Below are 26,036 nucleotides of genomic sequence, written 5' to 3'. Positions count from 1 at the left end.
CAAGCACTCCCGTGCGTTATGCGCGTGTTTTACGAACCGCATCGAATGCTTCCGGCTGTTGTGCACGGGAGAGTTATAAATAGGCTGCAGGTAACATCTGATGCAAATTGGGGGAGAGGCGTCATGGCTGATGTGCGTACAGAGTTTATTATGTGTGTATGCGCGTGTGTGTGTCGATTGCGCGCGGGTGTGTGCGTTAGTTGTGTTAATTCGATTTTTGCAGTACATTATACGTTAGTGCTCTAAAGAGTTGTACTGCCGTTATGCGCCGTGCTTCGATGCGCGTGGTGTTCTGGTAGAACTGAGAGTGGCTTCGCACGGGGGGCCTGTTTTGTCTGACGCGCAGACATTTTACACTCTTTGTAATAAATTGCTTAGTGAACTGCTCGAAAGCGTTTATATAGTAGTACAAACGTTATTGGCATGCTTTACCGGTCTACCTGAGATAACAAAAGGCCACACCGAGTTTACATTTGCAAGGAATTGGATCAACTTCACGGGTCATATGCGGACAAGGTGTTTCTAAAGTTTTTTTTTTTTTTTTTTTTTTTTTTTTTTTTTTTCTTTGCGGGCTTGAAAAAAAATATTAATGCAACAGCTAAGGAGGAACGATTTCACTTGAAACTGGATTGGGGATCTGCATGGTCGCATAGATATTCCGTTTATCTTCTACTTTCTCTTTTTTCTCTCTTGAAGCAAATGCCCACAACAGGGGAGAAGTGTTGGGGCGAGCGCGACGATTGCGAAGCGGTCGGCAATCCTCGTGTTTTTCCGTTTCACTTCTATTACGACGCATAGAGGCAAGACATGCAGTCGGCCGGTGTATCCGCGTTTCCTTCCTCAACGCACGCTAAAAGCGGGTTGTAGGGGGCGCTGCCTCCGTCGACCGAGGGGGAAGAGGAGGGGCAGAGGACGAGCTCGGTAATGTTAATTGGCGCATTACGAGTAATCCAGCTAGGAACGCGCCTACCGCTGTTTACAAATTTGCGCGTGGCTTTATGTCACTCTTTGCGGAGCTGGTGGAGCAGTCGGACAGCTGGAGCCCGCGGGACATCGTGTGAATAGCATTGTGTATATATAGATGGGGGCGCTCTGGCAGTGCGATGTGTGACGTGTGGATCGGATGCATAACTGCTGGACGCACTTTAGGAGGGATATCTATTTCCGAGCAGCCAAAGTCGTGTCGGAGGAGCAGTGAGCCAGGAGAGCTGCGGCAGAGGGCGGCTCGACGTGAACGTCGTCTCTCGTACTCACTGCGCATGCGCGGGCTGGTCAAAGGTGAGAGGGAGAACAACCGTATGTCGATTAAGTGAAGTTCGTTTTTTTTTTTTTTTTCAAAAACAGAAAGAAATCAACCTGTTGGGTTATTGGATTTTTGCTTTCGGTACGCGCGGTTTCTTGCCGTATATTTCAACGGCGTGCTGCAGGCTTCGAGTGATGGCGCGCGCTTCAATGATTGGAATACACGCTACACGTACAGCATTAGAATTATATTAGGGATGGACAACAGAAGTTTTACTGTAGCCGGCGTTTCGCTATACGTATATGATCCAAGTGATCTTTTTATATTATTGTTTTTATTTATAAAGAACGTTTTCGTTTACTGTACGCGAGACCACAAGTTTCAGTGTTGCATTCCCCACGAATCATGACCTATAGCTATAGTACATTGTGGTAAAGTAGCTTCAGTATGCGTAAGGATATTTCAGTAATACTGCGGCGCATTATGCAGGGTGAAAGGCTTTGCAACATATATAGCGCTCCCCTAGATCCGATTCTTTTCTTAAATATTTGTTTAAGGAAGTTGATATCGTCAGTGGACGTACACGTACAACATTCTTGGTGTCACCTTTTCTTCTCGCCTGAGCTGGGATCAACATACGTCACTAATATGTGTGTAAAATTGCGCATTCTGTAGTTGGCGCACTAACTCGCTTTTGACCGACTCCTTCGTTTTCATCTCCTACGTAAATTATTGCCGTTGGTATCAACAAGCGCGACTAAACCAAACACAGCAAAACTTCAGCTTTGACAAAACAAAATGGTTCCTCATATCGCTAACATTTATTACGTGTTGTCAGCTAAACCTGCATTAAAGAGCTACGGTATTTCCAAAGTTGAACACATGTGCATGCATGCGTTTTGTATTTTGCGTTCATTTTATTTTGCTTCTGATTCTTTTCAGTAGTTTAAGAGATACAGCATACCTAAAGCCTAGAGACACTACCTCATGTAATCGAAACAGTTATAGCTGATATGTTGCAAAGTTTCGAAATGATTATATAAATTTCAGGCATTGTAATACAACTCACCATGTATACTTTATCAGTACAAGTATGTAATAAATATCATCTTGAAGGACCTACACTTGCATTTTGTAAACATAGAGCAACAGTATTTTTGTTTAAATACATCACGTTTTAACGCACGGTTCTATCCTGTTCTACAGTTTTTAACTTGAAGTGTTTCAGGCTTGTTATTTTCTTGCTTTCATCTGCTTTAATTGTTTTCTTGTTTTTGTTACGACATGTGAAAACTTCGCGTGGTACTTCTACTATTTTTGTTAATTCATTGTATAATGTTTAGACACAGCTGCGAAGCTATAATGCAGCGGTCATGCAGTGCAGTTATTGTTCGTAGTTTGGAAGTTATGCGTTATCATGCCTGTCATCTTAGTCATCTGCCTTGTGAGGGTTTCCAGGCCCTGCCAAGCTGTTAATGGAGCCGTAAAACCGCTACCCTGATACTATATACCCTGGATCCGCGCCCCTGGCTTTTTTTTTTTTTTTTTTCGCTACGCTAACATCTCTAGCTCTCGTTAAATATTTTCTCTTTGCATGGTAGGAAGAACGTATCCTGAAGCCCGTATCAGGGATGTTTGCAGAGCAAGTTAGGTTTACAACATGACGGCACCAGCAGCTCCTAAAACATATTGTAGGGAGGTTCGGCCATCCTCCGCAGCACGGCATGCTGCTAGTCAAGGGGACAACTCCATCGATACCACGTGTGTTTGTTTGTTTTTCTTAGTGGAGGTATATTGTTTGGACGCTTGAGCTGGTTGACTGGGGCACCAACGCACAATGAAGCCACTGTAGAAAACAAAACAAAACAAAACAAACAAACAAACAAACAAACAAACAAAAACTGTATGATCAGAATGGTATGCTCGGTATTATGGTAGGTTACCGTCATGCAGTGTGAGGGGATATGTTCTGCACTCTGAGAAAGATCGGTCGCATTCCGGTGGGGACAGAATGCAAAAACGTTCGTGCACTGTTGCCCCACTCTGACGTGTCTCATATTCAGATCGTGGTGTTGGCAGCCTAAAACCTCCGAATTTAATGAATTTAGTCTTTAAAAAATACTCTACTGTACAGCTTGTACTGGCAAGTGTACAGTACAAGCTTTCGGTCATCGCAGTCCCTTCCTAAGGCACTACCCTAAGAAATTGAGCTCTGGGTACCGCATTTTGTGTCCTTTGGGTGTGCATACGTATTCAGTTTTAAGGAAATGAGAAAATAACTTAGGCCGTACAGTACCTGTCTAAGCTGAGGGTGCTAACACCTAAACAGCGGCCTGCGCAAGGGCGATGGTGTAGGCGAGCAAGGACTAGTGAAGAGCCGAGATGGTATAGTACGGGAGGAGGGGAAAAGAAAGATTACTATTTAGTAAGTCAAATCGTTCAGGCAAGCCAGCTATGCATTTTTGTTTGCGCTCAGTTCAGATGGTCTGCTAACTTTTGTCGCCGACTTCCGCGCTTCGTCGCATCCTTGGGTGAAATAGGTAGTGTCCAAGTCCATAACAAAATATATCTCGAATGCCATGCTTTTGCTAATTGCATGCACCGTAGGCTATTTGGGAGCTGGAAAAAACATGGCGTATATGACGTGTATCATATACGCCATATTTTAAACAACATTTAAGCTTTCAACGTTGAGCAAGCCAGGCAAGTCTTTTATGGGATGTTCGTGCTCCACGCCCCATTTGTAACGCCCTTTGGGTTACAAATACGTTTAAGAAAAGTCATAATGCTTTCGCATTCAAATCACGTAAGGATACTTATATACTCTCGAAGGCTATAGTTTTTCTGGCTGCATGCGGCGGAAGCGATTGCTTCCAGAACTACCAGAAAACTACCAGAAACACACCCTTAAAGCAAGATTTTGGACACCAAGTCCACGCCCAAGTGAGCTTGGTGGCAAGTGGTGATGCCCTCTAGATAACAAATGCAAATCTCAAAGGCTATACTTTTGATGACTCTGCGCCGAAAGGGATTTGGGGAGCCGGTAACACGTCATAGACGTCGAGTTTTGGACATCACCTATTTAATATACTTGGCTCATGTCGACCGTTTCAGAAGCTGAGTATAATGCGTGTACTCCATGACAGAGACGCTTGATTGTTGTGTTAAAAATGGCGGTCCTGACGTAATGCCGTGACGTCTACAGGCCTTCTTGTCTACAAGTAGGAAACTTATGTTGATCTCGGAGGTCATGCGTCGAGGTTGGTTTTTGTCATGGTGGTTTTTGTACTATGGAGTCATTCCTCCATGTATGGAGCGCATCGGGAACGTCACTGTTCATATTTTTATACATAAAATAGTTATGCAACTTTACGTGACATCTGTGTATGTACACTTTTAATAATTTCTATTATGTTAATGTTAAAAAAAGTGTAGAACACGAGAATGTTTCTTCTGAAAAAGGCCAAAGTTGGGGCCACCGTGGTTGTGGCCGTTGTGGTGCTACGGTCGGTCGCGACGGAACTTGGTTGTCCGTGCATCCGTGCGCTGCGTGAATCATACGGACTGAACCGCACAAGCGCCGCTGGAAGCTGGCTCTACTCTCGTGGCGAGCTGCAGTGGATCCCGAACGCGTATCTGCCAACTGCGCGAGAGCAACGGTACGCGTTGCTGCTGTTCCGTCGTCCTGCGACGACAGTGTAGTAGAAATACTAGACGCATCGACGGCGGCCGTAGAATTCGGCGGCAGTGGGGTGCGTGTTTGTGCGTGCGTAGCGGAGTGTTCATAGCGGCCGCGGCGGCGGGAGAACGCCGCCGACAATTTTCTCCGCAGCAAAAAAGGAAAGGAGAGAACGTGGCCATCATGTCGCCGTCGTTCGGGGCACCGCGGTTGTCGACTGTCGCATGCGGGAATGCTGGACGAGCCAGCTGACCGAAGCGCCCGAAACCGAAATTCTTCACTGCTCCGATCTACAACAGCTACAACTGCGGCAGCGCCGAGAGAGCCTTGCGGGAAAGAGACAGGAGCAGGAGAGAGAGAGAGAGAGAGAGACCGGATTTAAGCCTAATTAGAGATCGCTGCCTTCGGTTTTGGGTGAATTCAAGCCGGCTTGTTTTTGTGGCCGCCGAAAGCTCGTCGCTCGCTGTGGAGCGCGAAAGAGGGTGTTGTGTGGTGGTGTCGTTCAGCGTCGCGAGTGAAGAAGAAAACGCAAGACGGAGAGAAGAAAAAGGGAGAGTTGTCGCTGAAGAAGGGAAGAAGAGCCCGCGATATCGTGCCCGTGCTCGTGTTGTGCGTGTGGTGTGCTCGTGTAACGTGAGGTAGCAGCCGCTTGTGGCGTGGAGCTCGCCGGCGGCAGCCGTGAGTGCGGAAACGTTTCCCGACGTGTCCTGAATTCATAGCGTTAGGCGTTGTGACCGACGTGTTCCTTTTCATCTTCACTGGCGGTCGCTGGGTTTCCTCTTCGTTTGCGACTGCGGTGGTGATCCTCGGGTGTCCCTCCTAAAAGTTCGGTGGCCTGCTCCGGAGAACGCATTTTCAAAATTTTTGGGGGCATTCCGTGGTGGACACTCGGCAAAATGAAGCGATTAGGTGAGCGAGAAAAGATAGGGTCTGTGTGCTTTTGCTTGTTGCCGCGATCGCATTGATATGTGGCTCGTACCGACAACACCTTATCGTGGGCCAACTGCTGGTGGCTTTTTCTCTTGTACTGCGGTGATAGTTCAAAGGGTCGACACGCACAATGCCCAGTTCAATTCACTGTTTTTCGTGTGAACCGGCGAAGCTGGAACGCAGTAGCAGTCCAGGCGCTGAGTGCGAGGTCATAGTTGGCCCCTGAAATCGGCCCTCGGGAACCGCGAAACGTAGAATGGTTATGTCGAAAGAATGCCGCTTTGTGACGTTAGTGTAACTCATTTGTCATTTGAGACGAGCTTGTCCTCGGCAGAATACACTTTTTTTTTCTCTTTCTTTCTTTCTTTCTTCTTTTCTTTTTTTGCAATGTTTGTTTCACAGCATGCGCCCACCATCTGCCATACTGTTCAGTGTGAGTGTAAAGGGACGCGAGCTTAGTGGCAGTTGGGTTTCGTATATGCGAACGTGAGCTTGGTGCAACCGTGTAACATGATCTTTCAAGGCTGGAGAGCGATGTAGCCACCTAAAGTGCTGATGTCATTGCTTGTTGTGTCTGGTAGACACTGACGGTACATTTAGACCACCATGGGGCACCAAATGCAATTACTAAATCCAATTAGAGAGTGAGAAGCCCCATAGGTGCAGGCCGTGCACTTACATTTGAACACTCTACTGAGACGGAAACTTGCACGTTTCCATGCTTGCCGGAACATTTGCGAGAGGTTATTTCGAGTGAAATCGGTGAACAATGTCATAAAAATTGTTTGTGGTGGTTTTTGATGTGGCTTTGGTAGCCTCTGCGTATAAAAACTTGCTTGTTTAGAAGTATCCATGTTATTACTGTGCACATGTGCAGCAGCTAATTTACTGTACAGGCTTTATTTTATTCTGCATGCGTGTATGTGTAGGTTGCAGCAAGCGAGGCATGTGTTAACATTTACAGGCGTTGCAATAATTGGAGTGGCACTTCTCTCTTATATGTAGTTTTCCAATATCATATTTTGATAGGGTGTCAAATAGATGAAAAGAGAAGTACGGTTGCCCCGTCACAATATTCACCACGTTTCTTTTCTTTCTGGAGTGCCACATGCATGCTGCCAACTTTTAATAACACAACACAAATAGTGTTTAATGCCAAGGATCAAATAAATATGTTGATAATGCCCTTTGAAGACCTTTAATGGTGATTGCAATAAGGTTTCTGCACTAACTGAAACTGTCTTCGAATGTGCCGTGCATGGCCAAGGTTTAAGGCCTACATGTCGGATGACAGGTGATGAAAATCTTGCTTGAATTTGCCGTGCTTTAGACAATTCAGCGGGAAAGTGCCCCCATCAACGACACTCAACAAAACAGAGGTTTGCCTTTTAGGGATGCATGAAATTGGGCAGCTATCTCATGCATTCAAAGTGTGCATACGTGACATGCATTCGTTACTTCTTTCTTAAATTATGCGTTATAGGGAACAATACATCAATTTCATATTTTGCATGTTAGAATGTATGAACAAGTTTACGGCACTATTTCTAGATGTGGTACTTTATATGTGCTTCAATTCCATATCTTAGCCTTCAGAGCTAGAAAGATTTGTGACTTTAGTCTAGCTGTCCACCTTGCTGCTGGAATGTGGGAATTCTAATGTGGATATCACCCAGGTATACGTATAGGGAGGCAGGAAAGTCCGTTAAATTGATATTTCACTTTATTCATCATAATGTAAAAACATTATGCAGGAATGCGCACCTACAACCAGAGGTTAGTTGATGGTTTGATAAATCAAATTTAGGAAAATCCTAGTGGGCTGCCACATTCAAAAGACAAAGTGTGGAATGAGCAATTAATACCCTAATACAGGAAAATGAAAATACAGTAATAAGTAATTGCTCAAAAATATAGATACATTATGTGAACGACGTTCAGGCTAATAAACATCACACTTTCGATCTCAACCTCCAAAAATTTAGGAGCATCAACAATGCAGTTGTGAATTTGTCTGGCTGCACATCATGTGGGCTTTGAAAGGTAATAATAAATTATGCATATTTGGCAGTCACTGGAGCCCTGTAAAGACAGTTTGTGTTTTATAAGCCCACACTGTGAGGCACTTTAGTGTCCGCTGTGGCTTCAGGCTGTTGTTAAGGTGCGACAAGAATGTTTAGCTGCAGGCTGTTGTACTGATAAGCCGGGTCAAAGGTGCTCGTATAACTCGTATCTCAAGTGCGCTATCTGTATTGGCACTTCATCTTTTCAATTACCTGACTTCTGTTGGCACATCTCTGGTGGGGTTTTATTATGTTTTCTTGATCATTAAGTGATATCTGCTATTCTGTTTGTGGTGCTACTAACGAGTGCACATGTATCTTTTCTTACCCGCCAGTGTACCTCTGGATGTTTTAGAAACCTCTCTGTAATCGGCTTAAGTTCAGGCAAGATTGTTTTCTGGCTCTAAGCGGGTATGTGCTAGCAGTGAAAATTCCAATTCTTTGTTATGAGACACTGCGGTCATGTATATTTTGCTGTGATTATCAGGTGCAGATAACATTGTTTTGCACCTTTAGGTACAGGCATGTGCTTTATCTCAGCATGTGCTTTGAGGCTAGACTTGTGTAGAATCACAACATATATTTCTCTTTTCAAGCTTGGATAACATTTCTACAGTTTTCCCTTGCAAGGAGGCTTCTCAGCTTACAGAGTACTGTAATTTGGTTGTCTTTCATACCTACAATAGCCATAATCATCTGCTAGTTATATCTGTGGTGAACTTTGTATTGTGAGCATTTAATCTTCTCTGATCTTGTTAGTTTGGTCAGTTGTCTCCACCCATAGTCTGACACATGCATTGTTTGAAAGCACCTTGCCAAAGCTTCATTTTATTAAAATGCTGTTTTTCTTTGATTTTCTACTCAGCGGGAAAAAAGACGGTGGGGAAGATCATCATGCCAGAGCCGAACCAGAACCTTCAACAGAGAGTGTAAGAGTTGGACTCTTTTTTTTTTCTTTGTTTGACCAGGAACATTTCAACACCTCGGGTAGATCCAACATGTCTGTCTGTTCGTAAGGTGCGATTCATAAGCTTGCATTAATTTAATGTGGGCACCATAGAGCTTCTTACAATACACCTATAGGAGAAAAGTGGTTCTGTAGTGCCATTGTATGCACGGAAAGGCAGGGAAAGGGGGGTTTTCCCGATTGTCAATCTCTTTAGGTCAGTTGTAACACCTTGAAGATGCTTCTGGTAACCATCATTTGGTCTCTCGCAATGGTTGAGTCAATGTGGCACTATCTTATGGAGCCCTAGCATTACGTAGAGGCAAGGCTAGTGCCATGTCTTAGTGGGTAGTACGGCATTTGGTAGTGGGCAGTGGGTTTTTGCTACTTGGAATGATGGCAGCCGGCACCTGCAATGAGGGGGAAAGAGGCGAGGCAAGCTTTGCATTTAAAAAGGAAATGTCTACCCAGCCAGTTGGCCGGAGCTGTGCTGCCATTCCTCTGGAAATGGATGGAGTAAGCAGCACGGAAAGCAGTGGCAGTGACGTGTGTTTTGTTGTTTCTCAGCAGGCACCAACTTTGGACAGTTCGAAAGGAAGCTGATGCGACCTTTGTAGACAGTGTCAGCATTCTCTGCGTCAAGGATAGCTCGTTGTTGTGGTGTTTCTCTCCTAATGCTAAGAAGCCACACAGCTGTGGCTTAGTTGGCACGGTTGTCAGAGTGGCACACGCTAAACGTTTCATGTCTTACATGCAGCACCCCTCCGCGCAACCTGGACTCCCACGCGAGGCTCATCGTGGAAGGCCAGGAAATCGAAGTCTCCACGGATGACCTCCAGGTCATCGAGGAACTCGGGAGAGGTGCCTATGGCGTTGTCGAGAAGATGGTCCATGTACCCAGCGGCACCATCATGGCTGTCAAGGTTAGACGGCTTTTATTAACAATGATGAGAAAGGGAGCGAGAACATGTGGAGGTGAAGCATGATAAGAGCACTGACTTTCACTTACAGAAAGGTCCGCGCTTAACAAAGGTCTGTGGATGCATGACAAAGGAACTATGACACCTTATCTGACAATTTCTTGAGATATGAAATTCTGTGGGTTGATGCAGTGTGTCCTGTGTCGTTCATTTGGTGATATATTCAGTAAACAAATCATATTTACTATTTCGTAATTGCCTATAATAATTGTGCAGTCAAACTTCATTATAATGAAGTCACGTGAAAATACTTCCATTATGTCTAATGTTCCTTATAAGCGTATATTTGTGGCATTCTGACATCAGCAACAAAATATTTAGCTTTACTTCGTTACATCTAATAATTTTTCTGTCTTTGTTCTTTATACAGAGGTTTGACTGTAATTGTATCATATCACTAATGAACATTTGTACTGTATTGCTAGTCATTGTCTGTATCGAACTGGTCACTATCTGTTTAGGGTGTCAGTCTAAATATCTCCGTGCAAATTTTTCTGATGACGTACTAAAGTTTATCCTTGATTGATTCGTTGATTGATTGATATTCTGTATTCACTGTGTCTTCCTCCAGCAGCAGTGCACTGTGCCATTCTCTTGTGCTGTTTTAACCTCCTTTCTTCTCTGTGACGTTGCAGAGGATAACCTTCACCGAGTGCAACCAGGAGCAAAAACGCTTGTTGATGGACCTTGACGTCTCCATGCGCACCAGTGACTACCCCAACACGGTGCAGTTCTATGGGGCACTGTTCCGAGAGGTGGGCATTTCTCTTTTCTTTTGATTACCGCATGCATTGCTGTCATCGAAGGCACTGGCTCACCACAATAAGGGCTCAACACAGAGTGGCTGGTCAGCATCGATTTTGCGTGACCATAAATTGCAGCAAGTGCAAGGAATGCACGAGTACAACAAAACACATTGGACCGAACAATTTCAGAATGTGTGCGTTAAAGTGCTTGTCCTGTCGTGGTTCCTACTTTGGTCGCGTTTCACACTATGTCGCACTTTCTAAACCGAAGTGGGGAACTACTTTTGCTGCTAGGTCGCTGGTCACTTGCCCTTCAGGAATGAAGTTTCAATTTAATGGGCAGTGTAAATGGATGCTCTTATATTGTCGGGCATGCTTGCTGGTGATCAGTTCCCGTTTCTTCAGCCGCCGCTTCTCAATGCAGGGACAAAGGAGTCCTCACAGATAGACAGTTTCGATAAAGCCTGGCAGCAGATACGTCTCTTATAGTCGAATGACATTTCCATTTGCTGACTTGACTATGAAGACATGCACTGCATAATTGGAGATTGTTGGCATTTCATGTCCCAAAGCAGCACTCCGGCTGAGAAATCCTGTGGTTTTTAAAAAATGGTGGCATGGAGTTAAGAAGCTGCAGCAACACCAGCTGTTTTTTTTTTTTTCGAAGCCCCTATCATGGTGTTTTTGTATGTTTGTTCACCTCAAGTAAACGATTTGACCTAGATAGCTCTAGTGAATCGTGTTTGAAGTTTCAACTTAGTACTAACGATTGGGAGGAACAGTTTGAGCCTCTGGCAGCCTCTCTCGCGTGCACTTGGCTTGATGAAATCACTTTGCCACTGCGATCTCCTTTCCTCACAGCTCCAGATATTACACATCACATGGAAGGCAACAGAGCACACCTAATTTCTGTTCCAAGAAATGTCAAACTTCATATAGACTGTTTCTGTGGCCATGCCTATCTGCAACTCAAAATTATGAAAAAATTGACAGTAACAGACAACAGGAATTTACATAAGAACTGCTGATATTTCTATAACCAAAGCTGTTAAAAAATGTAAAAAAATCAGTCATTAAAAAATTTGAGGAATTTTAGTACTTTTCTGAAAAAAAAAGTTCAGTGCAGAAAGGGCTAAATAAATCTAAGTACACAAATGTTTCTGCATTATGCCCCCATCAGAATATGGCTGTAGGGACGAGAACCAAATCTGGGAGCTCGTGCTTACAAGCATAATGCCGTAGCCATCGAGCCACCACTGTAGGTTGTAGTACTATACATCATCACGGACAGTTGTTGCTTGACAGATCAGGTTGGAGAAGGTATGCCAGCCAATGTGCATGGTGTAGTTTCACATTATTTGTGCACGTTGCAGCAATTTTTTGAAAGAACACGCAAGACCATTTTGCACACTGTCTGATATCCAAGCTTGGAAAAAAAAAAGAGCTCCGTTGTGACAATGTTGCCAAAGCCTTGTTGCCTGGTACAGTGTGTATGTTGTCTGTCGCATTGGTTACAAAATGTTATTCTTGCAGTGTTCGTTGAAATGTAGGTAGGCAGGATGCACTACACTTGCACAGCGTTTGTGCCAGCTTGAACTGTAGTTGCAAGTTGAAAATGTCCCTCACTATTTGACCACGAGCCATGTTCTGTGATGATCTATTTCATTTGCCATTTCTTTTGCTCCTGGTCATTGGCTGAGACACTGCTGTTATCTCTGGGATCGTTCACTTGGCGCTGTGGATTATTGCAAAATTTAGATCCTGGTCAGGTCATTGATGGGAAGACAGTTAAAATGTGCAAAGCCAAATCAAGAATTGGTTTTGCGGTATGTCACAATGCTTGCGTGTTACCTTGTGACTGCAGGGTGATGTGTGGATCTGCATGGAGGTGATGGACACGTCGCTCGACAAGTTCTACCAGAAGGTGTTCAGCAAAGGGAAGACCATCCCCGAGAGCATCCTGGGGACAATCGCCTTTTCGGTGAGTGGCATAGTAATTGACATGTCCCAATCTGGTGTCATGTTTTGATGCAGACCAATACCACAGAAACCCAAGATGTAGACTTGCCATTTGTCTGCAGACACCTTGTGGTTCGTTGTTGAGGGCTGTTTGCAAGGAAAGCCTGACGGACGGTGGTTGTGTGAGCCTTTTCCTAGATTGGTAGCTGTGTTAGGTTCAGGCCCAGCGTGCATCGCTGGGTAGATGCAGATGGGGAGCAGGTGAAGTGGGCACTTTGACGTATATGTCTTTGTGGGCTGGGTAGTCTTCTGAGAACTGCAGTTATCATCGAACTACGTTCTGTTATGTCATGCTGCAGTTAAAAAGCTGTGGTATTGTTGATTGCCTCCATATTTGTAGAGACAGTTTACGCGGCTTGGTAAATCTCTGATCTCGAATTGTCACTTTGCTGGGCAAATTAACCCCTTCTGTGCCATGGTTCGTCCAATTCGTTTCCAGTAAAAACATCCAAGGACGAGCCCAGCTCTTCGACAGTACTTTTCATTTTATAGCAATGCCATGGATGAGCTGGTTTCGTCTCAGTGCTTTGTCGTGCTTCTGGTAGATGGCGGCACACTATTCATGGGGAAGCACAAGCAGGAGCAAGTTTATTATGGGGGAGGAAGTAAGTCATGTTGGCAACTGTTGGTTAGAATTTGGGATAATAGCGTGGCACGGTTAGAATTCGGGATAATAGCATGGCACGTAAGGGGTTAAGGAACATTTCACATTGCCAGTCCTTTGCAAGATAATTTAATCGATGGCAGCACCCATGCATCTGCTGGAGCACAATTTACAATTTACTGACCTTAGCACGCACTCTCGTTCTTTCCTATTTTTCTATTCAGTTGTTTTCTCATGTGTCGTTCAGGTGGTGAGCGCCCTGCACTACCTCCAGAGCCAGCTGCACGTGATCCACCGAGACGTGAAGCCATCCAACATCTTGTTGAACCGACGCGGAGAAGTGAAGATGTGCGATTTCGGTATCTCCGGTTACCTGGTCGACTCGGTGGCCAAGACAGTCAACGCTGGCTGCAAACCATATATGGCTGTGAGTGGCTCTCCCTCTGTTGTTGTGCAGTTGCTGGACTGCCCAGGTGCAAGCAAGCTTGAAGGCGGCGGTTGAAGGTCTCTTTGACTCACAGAAATGCTGCTTTTATGTTCTGTAAGGTATAAACCTGGGCCAGTTAGTGTAGCGTAGTCCATGCTTTGAATGACTGACACTTAGACCAAGTTTAAGGATAGGGAGGAAACACACATTGGGCTGACTAGCAATTGTATGAATGCAGTTGAACCTCAGTATAATAAACATTGATATAATGAATTATTTGGATGTAATGATTCTGTGGTCGTGATTTTCCAGCAATGCCTTTTATGTTATTTTTTTTCACGCTTTTCGCTCTTCGTCAATGGTCAGAGCAACGCTCTGCACGCGTTGTCAACAGGATCAGCCGACAGTGGATGATAAAGAGTGGCATAAAATTGAGAGGAAGGTGTCACTACAAAATTGCAGCTCGTATCTCTACAATTGTCATGCTCTCGCTACAGGTAGACAAAAGTGCAGTCAACACATGCACTGAATTCTCATTGGCGACTACTAGATCGATGAGGCTTCGCTAGTTGTGGTTTCACGGAGCACCGGCAACATGGCCAGTGGCCATGCCAGTGGCGTCTCAATATGAAAATATCGCTATTTCTGCTTGACTTGGCCATATTAGCACACGGTCGTGCAGTCAGAGTTTGAATTATCGCACAACATGCTATGAGGTTTCTCAAGTTTCACTGGTCCTTATGCATTAAGCCTACAGGTCTGGTGGCGGTGCTGCAGGGCTGTCTGAAGTATCGAATATGTCCGAATTATCGGTGTCCAAATAATCGGTCGTTGACTGCAGTTCCTTATAATGAATATTGGATATATCAACTGCGTTTTCGTGTCAGATGCGATGTCGTCATAACGAGGTTTGACTGCATGAGGCAAGGAGTGATAAACTAGTACTGTTGCTGGTTGGCGTAATGTGTGTGTCGTTCTTATCTTTGTGCGTTGCCTAAGCGCTTGTCTTTAATATAATGAACTATGCATTTATCTGATTTTAATGCAAACACTTATTTTCAAGAGATTGTGTCTAAAAATTACCCCCGCATCGCAGTCAGGCATAAAACAAAAACTGCGTCTGAGGCATTGGCAGCAGCTTGCCGTTACGGCCATACATCATCGCCATGGTCATCGTGGGATAGGGAGAAAAGTTTTTTCGCATGTTCTGGCATAAGATAGCAAAGACTGTGTGCAGTATTCGTTATGATAGCTCAATTTAAGAAGTTTTTTTCTACAGGCTAAGCTTACAGTAACATGGCCGCGTCGTGTCGATTTGGTATTATAGAGACTGGCATGCACTGCAGTGCAAACTATTAAAATGGTTAGTCGAGTATGGGCCGCCGTCCCATTCGTGATTGTTGTGAAGTCATTCAAGAAAGCAGAATATCAAGCACAGGGGATTGTGTGGAAGATGAGATGTGAACCATCTACCACATTAAAGAGCTGTCTTACATTGACTAGAACAGACATTCTAAGTGTGAAAAAAAATCGCATTCTCTTTAGGTAAGTTCTGCAGGCCTCATATTATTCTGATGGTGAAAATTAGAGACATGCTGTTTTTCCCGTTATAAAATTTGGAAAATTTTAGGTTCAGGGGCACATAGAATAAGAGTGAAAATGGTATTTCATTAAGTTTATACTTCATGAATACCAGAACTGCCTAAATGTCAGCATAATCAAGAGTCTGACATAATGGACCCACCAGAAAAAAAGTATCTTTACTCCAAAAGTCGTCAGAAAAGTTTATCAGTGTGTTGCTGCATGCACATACGGTGGCACGCGACCTGTTCATTCCTTATTTCGACCATAATCATGACAGTTAGACTAAAGTACAGTCAATGCATGTGCCAAATCTCGGTTCCTTGTCAACTTGAACTGAGCTCGACCATGCTATGATCGCGGGTTTTATTTTCAACAGCCATTGCTTACCTCATTAGCGCATGCATCGACAGACAAGTTAGCACCATTTGAAGCTGCTTGATTCTGAGCTTGGCTTATCTTGGGGCTTGGGTACTGTTGGAAGCTACTGGATCGATTAGGCTTTAATACTTTCAGTTTTGAGGCAGCGCTGTTAACTTCCCATGCAAAAATGTTATACTTTCTGCTCGTCTTTGAGTGCATTGTGGCGTGCTTCTGTGACCATGATTTTTCACAAGTGTCTCTCTCTCTCTCTCTGTGCAGCCTGAACGGATCAATCCAGAGCACTCAGACATGGGCTATGACGTCAAGTCCGATGTTTGGAGCTTGGGCATTACTATGGTGAGAACTCATGGAAGACAGCTGTTACTTCTCGCAGTTGACTCTAGCTTTAACTTGCCTGCACTAGTGCCCGGTCAGACAGGCAGCTTTAGTACCACTTCAAGAGTGAGATAGACAAAGACAGAAAGGCAGGAAGGTTAACCATGGTCATGCCTGGTTGACTACCCTGCATGTGGGGTAAAGGAAAGATAAAAAAAGTGTGAGGAAAAGTAATGATTACATTAGAGCTCCTCCAAGCAACGGACTCAGGCGATTACAAACAGAAACCTATGTGAGTCCCGTGCAGTTAAGGCTTTCTACCCCGAGATATACGTCAGCGATATATGCAAGCTATGCAAGTCTGCTAGAGCCACCCTTCAACACATGTTGTGGGGATGCACAATATATAAAAAAAAAATGGCAGTCTCCCCGGAAAATCTACGGGCACGGTGGTCGGCCACGCTGCTCAGCTCAGAACTCCAAGACCAACTTTGGGCCGTCCAGCGAGCCATGGATGCCGTGCGGGAGCAACAGCTCCCAGTGGCCATCTAGGCGGCCCCAGGCCCGGGCCTCCCAATCGCCGGATTTAAAATAAAGTTATGTCACTCACTCATTAGAGCTCCTAAACAAAGTAGAAATCAAATGCACATCAGATTTTTTAGCAAAAAAATAGTGATATCAGCTCAATTTACCTTCAGAGAATAAAACTTGGTTTACTAAGGTCCATTGTCATCACTTTAATGCTGGCTATGAAAGAACCACAACATCTCGTCCTTCATACGGTCCATAGCGCGTTTGATATTCTGCTTTTATCAAATGACTTTGCTACTTCGTCCTGCGACGCACGCGATTCTGTGTAGCACCAGGAAAATGTGACGCAACTTGTTGCTGCTAGCTTAACATGTAAAATAACTTATCGTTTAAATGTGCTTTTGTAATGAAAATGAAAGCGGCGCATCGTCGTCACGCTATGCGCGAACGTGCTCTGTCGCCATCCTTGGTCGCAATTTCATGATGGCAATGGCAGTGACGCTGGCTAGGAGGCTAGCTGTGATGGTAGGTTGTTGCAAACATGGTTTCAGTTTTTGTTAGTCTCTAGTTTCCTATCGGATTGCACCGCCCAAGCAATTTGTGGACTAATTTTCTTGGAGAAAAAAAAGGTGCGCTTTAGAATCGGATAAATGTTGTAATAATTAATTGTGAGCTACAGTAAAAGCTCGATGATACGAATCTCACGGGGTCACGAAAAATATTCGTATTAGCCGAAATTCGTATCATCGAAACACAATTAAAGCTACTGTCGAATCTCGATAATTCGAACTCGAAGGGGCCCTAAAATTTGTTCGAATTAAAAGGGCGTATTTTTGAAGTATTCGTGCACCATAGCACGATGCACGAACGGTGTGAGTCGTGAAATATTGCGGCGCGCAAGCACATAGCAAGCGCGGGCCACGAAACTGCCCACGCCGGCTAACGGTCGCTTCCCGATAACGACAGAAAACGAAGCTTCAGGGACCGAGCGGGCGGCGCCGGCACACGGGTGCGTGCGGAGACCGTCGAAGGTGAGGGAGGAGGGCGGCAGGGAAGCGGATTTGGCCGCGTCTACTCCGCCGCTTCGGTGGCTCCCCTCGCCCTCCCTCTCAACGCCCTCGTAGCTCTCTCACCTTCGACTCCGTGCGCACATCTCGGTGCGCTGCCGTGCTGGCGCCAGCTTATTTTAGCCGCCTCCTGAAGTTTAGTTTTCTGCCGTTATTGGGAAGCGAGCGTTTGCGGGCGTGGCAGTTTCGTTGGCCGACTGTGCCTCCGCTGCTGCTTCCCTCTGCGCTGCTGCCGCAGCGTCAAGGTCAACATGGGACTAGAAAATAGAGGAGAAGGGTTCACTGCCATTTTATCCGCGTGGCTGAGACGTCGGCACTAGTGTGTGCTAGAATACGGTTGTCTAGAACACTCTAGTCGGCACGTACGGCACGTACACGCTTGTTCCGGCGCGATGCAGAAACGGCGACCTTGCAATTTGAGAGAGAAGGAAATTTCCGCCGCGGGTTCTTTTTTTTTTTTTTTTCCTTTCTTTGCGCGCGGCATTGAGGGGTCTCTCCTGAGCTTTTGCTCTGTGGCGGTGTCGGAGCAACGCCGGTCGGAGGCGCCGTCGCGTGATTTGGCGCGCTGCTAAGAGCATTGTGGGTGCGCGGTATGTTCAAAATAAGCGTGTTCGAATTCGCTTGCTTCGCGTTGACGTTTAACGAAAGCACGTTTTTCATGATAGTCTCGCTGTGCTACAATTGTGCTCGGTGTTGACGTTGCGAGGCCTAGCTCCTTAGCCAACTCCGTCCGCTTCCTCTTGGGATCCTCATCGACCTTTCGAAGAATGTCTAATTTCTCTTTAAAGGAGAGTGCTTTCCGCTTGCGAGACATAGCTCGCTGCGACAAGGAAAAATGGCGCAAACACTGAAGAACGTGGCCCGAAGCGCAGCAGCCACTCCATCTGACGGCTCGCAGAAAAGGAGGAAAAGTACAAAAGCACCAAAAGCGCCACCGCCTCAAACTCTTCGCGCCCAGTCGCGGAGTCCGCGCTGTCCGGCGCCGCGCCTCCGCGCCAAAAGAGAAGGAGAGAAAGCGCGTGACTGCGCGCTGTTCTCTTTCGCGGCCGTCGGTGGGGCGGCGTTTATTCGTATCAACCGACGCAGGCTCAAAATCGATTCGTAACAACCGTTCTCTAGCACGTTGCCAAGTAATGGGGCTCGGCCGGGACCACAGAAAAATTCGTATCATCCGGAAATTCGTATTAGCCGTGATCGTATCATCGAGCTTTTACTGTACCATTTCTGCTTTAACATCATCTCGAGGCAGTCTGAAATAGGCGTCTTCAACGGGAGATGAAGCACGTTTGACGCATTCCTTGTACCCTAAGCGCCACTGAGACGGACGCTACCGCTATTGGCATCGCCACTGTGGTCTGTTACCATTGGGGTGGGGCGCATATGTGATGACCAGCCAAGTCTGAATTATCTGGCGAATGCTAATTTCAGGATCGAAATAACAAATGTTCGACCCGTATAAATGTGTGGTCTTTGGCCGGGACCTTCAGTGGGTATTGAATTAACGGAAGTCAACTGCACTAGCATTGCATAACAAGAATGTTTCAAGCTGTTAGTAACTTTGGTACCTAGGAACGAAGAGGTGCAGTGTGGTCTATTCTTAATAAAGGGAACATCAAATTAGTATGCCAGCACTGATTACAACTCAGTTCTATATGAAGGCCGGGAAAATATTTTTTGTATCAATAGACTGTCGAGCAGAATCAAGTGTTTTTTGCCCTCTGAAGCTGTTGAAGTAGTTCAGTTATGTCATACTGAATATCTTGTGAGTTTTTCAGTTACACAGTGAACCTGTGTTTTATGACAATCACTTGTTGCATAGAAAATTTTCCTTTTCAGTTTTCCTCCAAAATACAGAAGGGTTTTCTTAGCTTTACGGGCAGGTGGGTATAGTCAAAACCCGCAATATCAAAATCGCTGGGGAAAACTAAAAAATTTGCTTTTGCAGGAATTTCATTGACGCGAGAATGAGACAGAAAAGACAGGAAAATGACTTGCAAAACAAAAATTTATTGTCGTAAGTCGGTAAGCTTACTTTCCCGAGCATTGCCTTGCAGCAATTTGACAGCTCTGCCTTCTCACTGCAAAAAGTGGCCGATTGCCAAGTCGTCGTCATGCTCGCTGAAAAATGAACTAATTGTGTCAAAGGCGTCTAACGCATCCCACGGGCTCGTCTTCTTCTCTTGATGTTTTGGTCCTTGGTGGTCCTCGGTGTCGTCAGCTTTGCACACATTACTTATGATGGCTTCGTAGGTCATTTTCTCGTGCACGACGACACTGAGGCCATCTGGAAATTTGTTTTCCATGGCACAAAGTCCGCCCCATGCATTGATCGCCGATGGCGCCACTCCACCGTGCACTTACGGGAGAGCCATGCGAACTAGCATCTCGCGGTAGCACTTTGAGTGATAAGGAGCGAGATAGAGATCAGTTTTCCCTATGCCCTCTACTGGAAACGAAATGCACAGATGCCAATTAAAATGCGCAGGCATGGGCATGAGCACAAGGCAATAGCTAGGCCAAGTGTAAATGCTTGTGGTAGACATCTTAGAGTGATGTAAAAAAATTAGTTTTGACAGGGCGGCAGCAGAATAAGAATTTTTTCTAGAAGTCACGAAAGGTTGTGGTGTTAGGCGCTGCTTCATTCTGAAAATGCAAATTTTTTTTCAAATGTTAAGTTGTCTCTACGTGTACAATCGCGACCATTTTAGATTTCTTTTTGCTGTCCTACGTGTATGGCAACAAACCTCAAAGGATTAAACTGCTTCAGTCAGTCAAATTAACATGAATGCACATGTGTTAGGTTATTCTTTGTGTACACTACAGGTTTCTTCAGCAGCAACTGTCAATTATGGGAAATTGCATTTCATGATAAAATGGTAGTTTCTGCTGACCAAGCTTCGGGGGTCGCAGCAGCAGATATAAGAAGTTTTATGATAATCTTGCAGCACCTGTGCAGTCTCCTATTTCACTTGTTGGTACCACTTTGTTGATTGTTTTTAACATTGCTGCTTACTTTGTACCTTGCAGATTGAGCTGTCTATAGGCAGATTCCCGTATCCCAGTTTCCGAACTCCGTTTGAACAGCTCAAGCACGTGGTCGAGGATGACCCTCCCCGGCTGCCGACGGGGCAGTTCTCACCCGAGTACGAAGATTTCATTGATGCCTGGTGAGTTGTGGTCTGTGTCATTTGGGCTGTTTTGTTCTGGTCTGGATTCCTGGATGGTAAAATTCCTTTAGGTCAGAGTCGTTGCAGAAGGCTTAGGCATAAGCCAAGTACTGGGGTAAGAAAAATTACTAAACTGTCAGTGGGTCCGTCGTGTGTCACAAATTTCTAATTGTAAGTTATTCATGGTTGCCAGCTACTGTCTATGTCTGAAGAAACACTAAACGCAAACATTTAAGCAATGTAGAATGTTGTACAGTCGACCAACATTAATTTGATCTTGACGGGACTGGCAAAATTTATAGGATTATCCAGTGGGCTGGATTGAAAGAAGAGTTGTCAAAAGTGTCCGAATGCACCACTGCTTCATTTGGCAGTATTTTCCCGATTCTGTCACACCCCCAAACCAAATGAGCACTCAGTTTTTATGGGTTCATAGAACAAACTGTTTTTCATCTGCAGCGAATTCAGAGCAAAACTTATTTCAAAAGAATTCAAATACATTTGCCGACCAATATTTCAGAGGCTGATTTTTAGACACACTTGATTATTAGGGCATACCAGGAACAGTGCCACCCTTTCATAGAACCAATGCATAACGGCAGCCAACATATCGGCCTCCATTCTTGGAATATTTTCAGGAAAAACTTCATGGACTTTTCTGTCTGTCGCATGTATAATTCTTGCTGCTACTTTAGGGCAGAGTGCCCATTCACAGCATTCCTACAGAATGAAGTCTGCAGTTTTTGAAAATACAGAGTCAGGATCTTGAGTATTCAAACTATTTTTAGTATTTTTCACCAAATTCTAGTATATTTTATCTTTGGCTACAGCAGCTTTCAACTTTGAAAGGTTGGCAGGTCTGCTTGCATGCAGAAGCAACAGACTGGCATTTAGTGTTCTGTTCTTGTGGGGATCCGGGCCTATCAGCACTGTACACATTTAAGAAATTCGGTTTTCCATCTGATGTCCTTGTGACTTCTCAGCTGTAGTTCTAGAAATTGCCTCTGCATTTGCGCAAGTTTGCAATATACACTTTATTATGTCATCAGTCGGTTAGCAGCAGTAAATTGACCTGCCTATCTGCTTTACCTCTCTTCTCTTTTTCCGTCAGCCTACAAAAGCACCCGACAAAGAGGCCGACTTACCCGCAGCTACTCAACATGCCATTCCTGCAGCATCACTCTCAAAGCTCTGAAGAGATCTCAGAGTTCATTGCCGAGATCCTCGATGGCACAGAGGCGGCCAAGAAGGAGGCCTCACCGTCCAACTAGCCATTGCAGCAATGCTCTAGGCCAACCACAGAGACTCAGTTGCCACTCGACCTCACCTGGGAGTGCAGCACTGCTGGATGCCTAGGCTACAATGACTGGCCGAGCACCCGGGTCTCGCATAACCCAAGTGCAACACCGCCAACAGTCCCGTTTGGACTTGCCAAAGCACATTGTGACGGGTCACTACGGTTTCGCCATTGTCGCACGGCTCACAGTGATGCCGCAAAGTGTCAGGCGAGCGACGACCCCTCAACTTCAGCGAGACTGAACCTCGAAAGAGAGCCTGCGGTTGCTACAAAGAGCAGCAAGTGTCGTGCATTCTCAGTAGTTCTCAGCATCTTATGCAGTCTCGCAAAACTCAAAGTGGAGCTCCTTAAGGTACTCAGCTCTGTGTGCCTGTGGCATTGCGTGACGTGCCATCGTACGAACGAGCTTTGCTGTGCCCGAGTACTTCCTTGCTCCGTAACAGATCATCCGTCTCCAATGACTTAGCAAGACCGAGTTCTGACTGTGCACAAGCTTTGCACTGCTGCCTTTAAGCCATGTGTCTTGGATTTTTGAGAGACACCTGATGAGCTCCTGCAAGAAAACACCTGGAGAAATGCAGCCAGCCAGGAGCGACTGTGAAACGCCTTTACACTGGATTTGATCGAAGCTGCTATACGAGAACTCGTACCGTGCTGGGAAGAAGCAGGAAGTCACTGTTCAGGTCCGTTTTCAGTGGAGCGGGGCTGGTTTTTGATGCAGCATTAACACCAACCTAAGCTACCACTTAGGATGGTTTCTTGATAAGCGCCAAGTGGCAACAACACACAGCAGCCTCACTGAACCGAGGGAGAAAATGGTGGTGCCAGGACATAGTGGCACTCTCCGTGTGCTGTTTGTGTGCGTGTGTTATGGTGCATCATACCAGTGATGTGCTATTCCTGGACTGACAAAGTTCAAATGCAGCTGGACTTTAGGCTCGCATACCATACGTACATTTAGCGCACTTCCTGTTCTTGCACCTGTTTTTGAATCCTTCTGACCTGCTCTTATGCTGTTGTTTTTTGTAGGGAGAGGAAAAGGACCATTTAATGGACCTTATTTCGCTCTGTCAAGGATCGAGGTGTTAGTTTAGATCTGAGGGGAACTTTGCATGGCTTCTGCAAACCGTTGCTATAAAGTTCTGGAGCGAAGTGAAATGAAAGGTGTCGTGGCTGAATGAAATTCGGTGTGCGCTCGATTGCGGTCAGAATGATTCTGCACTATATCTTTCTGATTTGGAGACAATGGATGCTCGAGACGCCATTATGGTGTGGACTAGCTTTGAAGCGTTGCGAAAAGACAATGCTTCATTTGTCAGCATGCTGGCTCTATGAACCATGTTTTGATCCCTGCCAAACATGCAGCAGTGAACGTAGCGCTTGAGGTTCTGGATTGCATCTGCAAAGGAAGCATGAAGTATGCCAACAGAGACTGCAAATGTCATTAGCCATTCTCACTTTCTTAAATACGTTGGCAAACCTAACGCACGGCTATTGAGACATCCAAGAGTAATGTAACTAGCCCGGTTGAAATGCTACACCTAACCGCTTATCACAGATTATACCGTGCTGCAACCATTCTGCTAACAGTGCCGATGAACCTCAGTAATAATGAAGTCGCATTTGGGGCAATATTTTGTTTGTTAAACGAATGAACAATAATTGATGCCGACAAAGTCACAGTTGAGGCCGTGCAACTAAGTACGCAATCAGCACTAAGAAACTTGCTTGCAAAATTCTTGCTTTGAAATAAACATGCATATGCCTTTCACCCGGAGTTGGTTCTAAGAAGCACAGAATAGAAAGCTTCACCATTCTACGTCCGGGTTGTTGCAAGGCTTAACAGGCTTCCCGTTGGTCTTCACAGCATTTGTTGCACATAGGCCTCTTAATTTTCTGTCTCAAAGTCAAGATTGTTGGCAAGATGTTTGTAGAAGGCCAACGTTAGCAGTGCATGTCTTTCTTCTTTTGACCAGTGCCCGCAGTTTTTAAAAACTTGATTTTCGTATCCAGAGGGGCACATTTACAGTTATATTTGCGGGCCTTCTGGCTTTTTGCTGCCGACTTCCACTGTAGTATTTTGAATTGGTTGCAAACAAAAATTTGCTTTCCTATAACATGCTGTGTTTCTTCCCACATTTTTGGCTCCGGTGTAGCAGTATAATACTCATTGAAATAAAGCATGGCCAACCAAATTTCAGAGCTACTTCAGTATATTCGATAATTCATTATAGCCCTATTCCTTATATCGAGGTTCGCTTGCTATGATTTGTGACTGGCACTAACAAAAATTTGATGAATGAGATAGGCCCAACACAGCATTCAGAGACTGTTGTGTGGATGACAATGTTCAACAGTTTCTCTTACACTTGCAGCACACTTTTGACATGTGAAATCCTGCTTGCCTGCACCTTTTGGCAACAAAACTTTGCCACACATGACTTCTGGGTGCTTGCCATCTGCATACATTTTGCTATATGATGCCTGCTTTGCAGCCTTTACAAAAGTGCCTGTAAATTTACACTTTTCTGCTTTTTCGGAAGTTGTTGTTATATTAGGATATGTTTCTAGAGACTTCTGCCATTGACCCGCTTTATGGCAATAAAGCATCAAAGTCATACTTGTTGAGAAAATTTTGCGTTGGCAAAATGCTGTGCACACCTGGTACCACCGACAACTCCAGAAGTAGGAGGTTCCTTTGAGCATTTAAAGTGGTGTAGTGCTTGAATCTATGGAGACTGGTGTTCTTTCAAAGCTCTTATGTTTATTCATTTAGAGGAAGAAAATGGTTTATTACTACTGGAAAGAATAAAGGCCAAACTTTTTTTTTTCGACGACAAAGCTGAGTTATGCAGGAACCTCAGTGCTACTATGTGAGTAATGTCAGATTTCCAAGTATATTGTCGTACTTTGGCCATTTTGGTGAGCGGAAAAGTTATCGAAACTTGCTAGGTTTTATTTTTAATTCCTTTAGTGTGCACTATAGTCTTTCGTTGCCGATAAGTGGATAACTGGGCCCGATTAGGCCTTGTAAATATCCATGATGTCATGGCAGGCTGTTACAGGAACTTCAGGGTGGCATTGACACTAGTCTTTCGTTTTTATGTCAATTCTGGCTTACCGAGCTTTCTCTCATTTTTAAAAGTGGCCATTTTGCTATTGCAGGATTTTAATTTACTTATGCTACTTAACATAATCTTCTTTGGTATATCTTATACCAAAAGAAAAAGTCGCAGTTTCACCCAAAACGTGAAGCATCGATTGCAATAGCAATTTAGTAGACCACTCTACGAAGTAAGGATATTAGTTTTATTGGTCGTATAAACTTGTAAACATTCGCTTACTAACGAAACAAGCACGGTGTCATGCGCGCACAGGCAAATATGAACACATCTCGCTCGATGACCGCGGAAATTCGCTGTCAAAACACTGGAGAGAGAGAGAGAGAAATAACTTTATTGGGTCCAGCAGTTTGGGGACCAGGCCCCGGCCGAAACGGCGGCCAGAAGCCCTTGGGCCCTGGCGGCGTCTTCAGCCAGCTGGACGGCCCAGAGTTGTACTTCCGGGTCTGAACTGAGCGGTACGGCTTCCCACTGCTCCTCATTAGCTATTTCGCGGCCCTGTCGAGTCACCTGAGGGCAAGCCCACAGGATGGAGTGAGGAAGCGCGGTGGCAGCAGCGAGCGAATTGACCTTCGTGCTGTCTCGCTGCAACGCGAACGAAACGTCGAAAGCACGGCGCAACGAAGCTACCGGCACTACGCGCACTTTGTCCACGTCGCAGATCGCTTGCAAGACGGCGGCCGCGCAACGTTGGGCCGCGCCGTAAGCAGCAGCCACCGGAGTAGAACGCCCCTCCCCCCCCGTGCCTCGCGCGCGACAGAAGATGGCGCGTTTTCGCCCCGCCTTCCTCCCTCGCGCGCGCGAGATTGAGCCGCGATTGTCGGCTGACCCTCGCAAGCTTTTACTGGCACATACAGCGTACGACGCGCGGCGACGATGTTGTCGTGTTTGGACTTTATACGGAACATTACGGCGACGGCAGAAGTGCGCTTGGA

At 45.3% G+C, this 26,036-nt stretch overlaps 1 protein-coding gene across 2 annotated transcripts; it reads left to right on the top strand.

The window, feature by feature from the left end:
• Positions 1–1,056: 1,056 nt before the first annotated feature.
• Positions 1,057–24,612, top strand: LOC119453535 (dual specificity mitogen-activated protein kinase kinase 6). Of its 2 annotated transcripts, none has more exons than XM_037715581.2 (9): positions 1,057–1,278; positions 8,781–8,844; positions 9,619–9,784; positions 10,477–10,596; positions 12,452–12,568; positions 13,458–13,637; positions 15,861–15,938; positions 20,543–20,682; positions 21,794–24,612. In XM_037715581.2, the coding sequence occupies exons 1-9, from the start codon at positions 1,104–1,106 to the stop codon at positions 21,951–21,953; spliced, it is 1,200 nt and encodes a 399-aa protein (XP_037571509.1). In that variant the 5' UTR covers positions 1,057–1,103; the 3' UTR covers positions 21,954–24,612. The 2 variants fall into 2 exon arrangements, with proteins under 2 accessions (XP_037571509.1, XP_037571510.1); XM_037715582.2 differs by lacking the exon at positions 1,057–1,278 and adding an exon at positions 4,760–5,831.
• Positions 24,613–26,036: the final 1,424 nt, after the last annotated feature.

The sequence above is a fragment of the Dermacentor silvarum genome, chromosome 5 (genome assembly GCF_013339745.2).
Source record: "Dermacentor silvarum isolate Dsil-2018 chromosome 5, BIME_Dsil_1.4, whole genome shotgun sequence".
NCBI lineage: Eukaryota > Metazoa > Arthropoda > Arachnida > Ixodida > Ixodidae > Dermacentor > Dermacentor silvarum.
The sequence above is the reverse complement of the archived record's forward strand: the minus strand, read 5'-3'. Positions and strand labels throughout refer to the sequence as shown.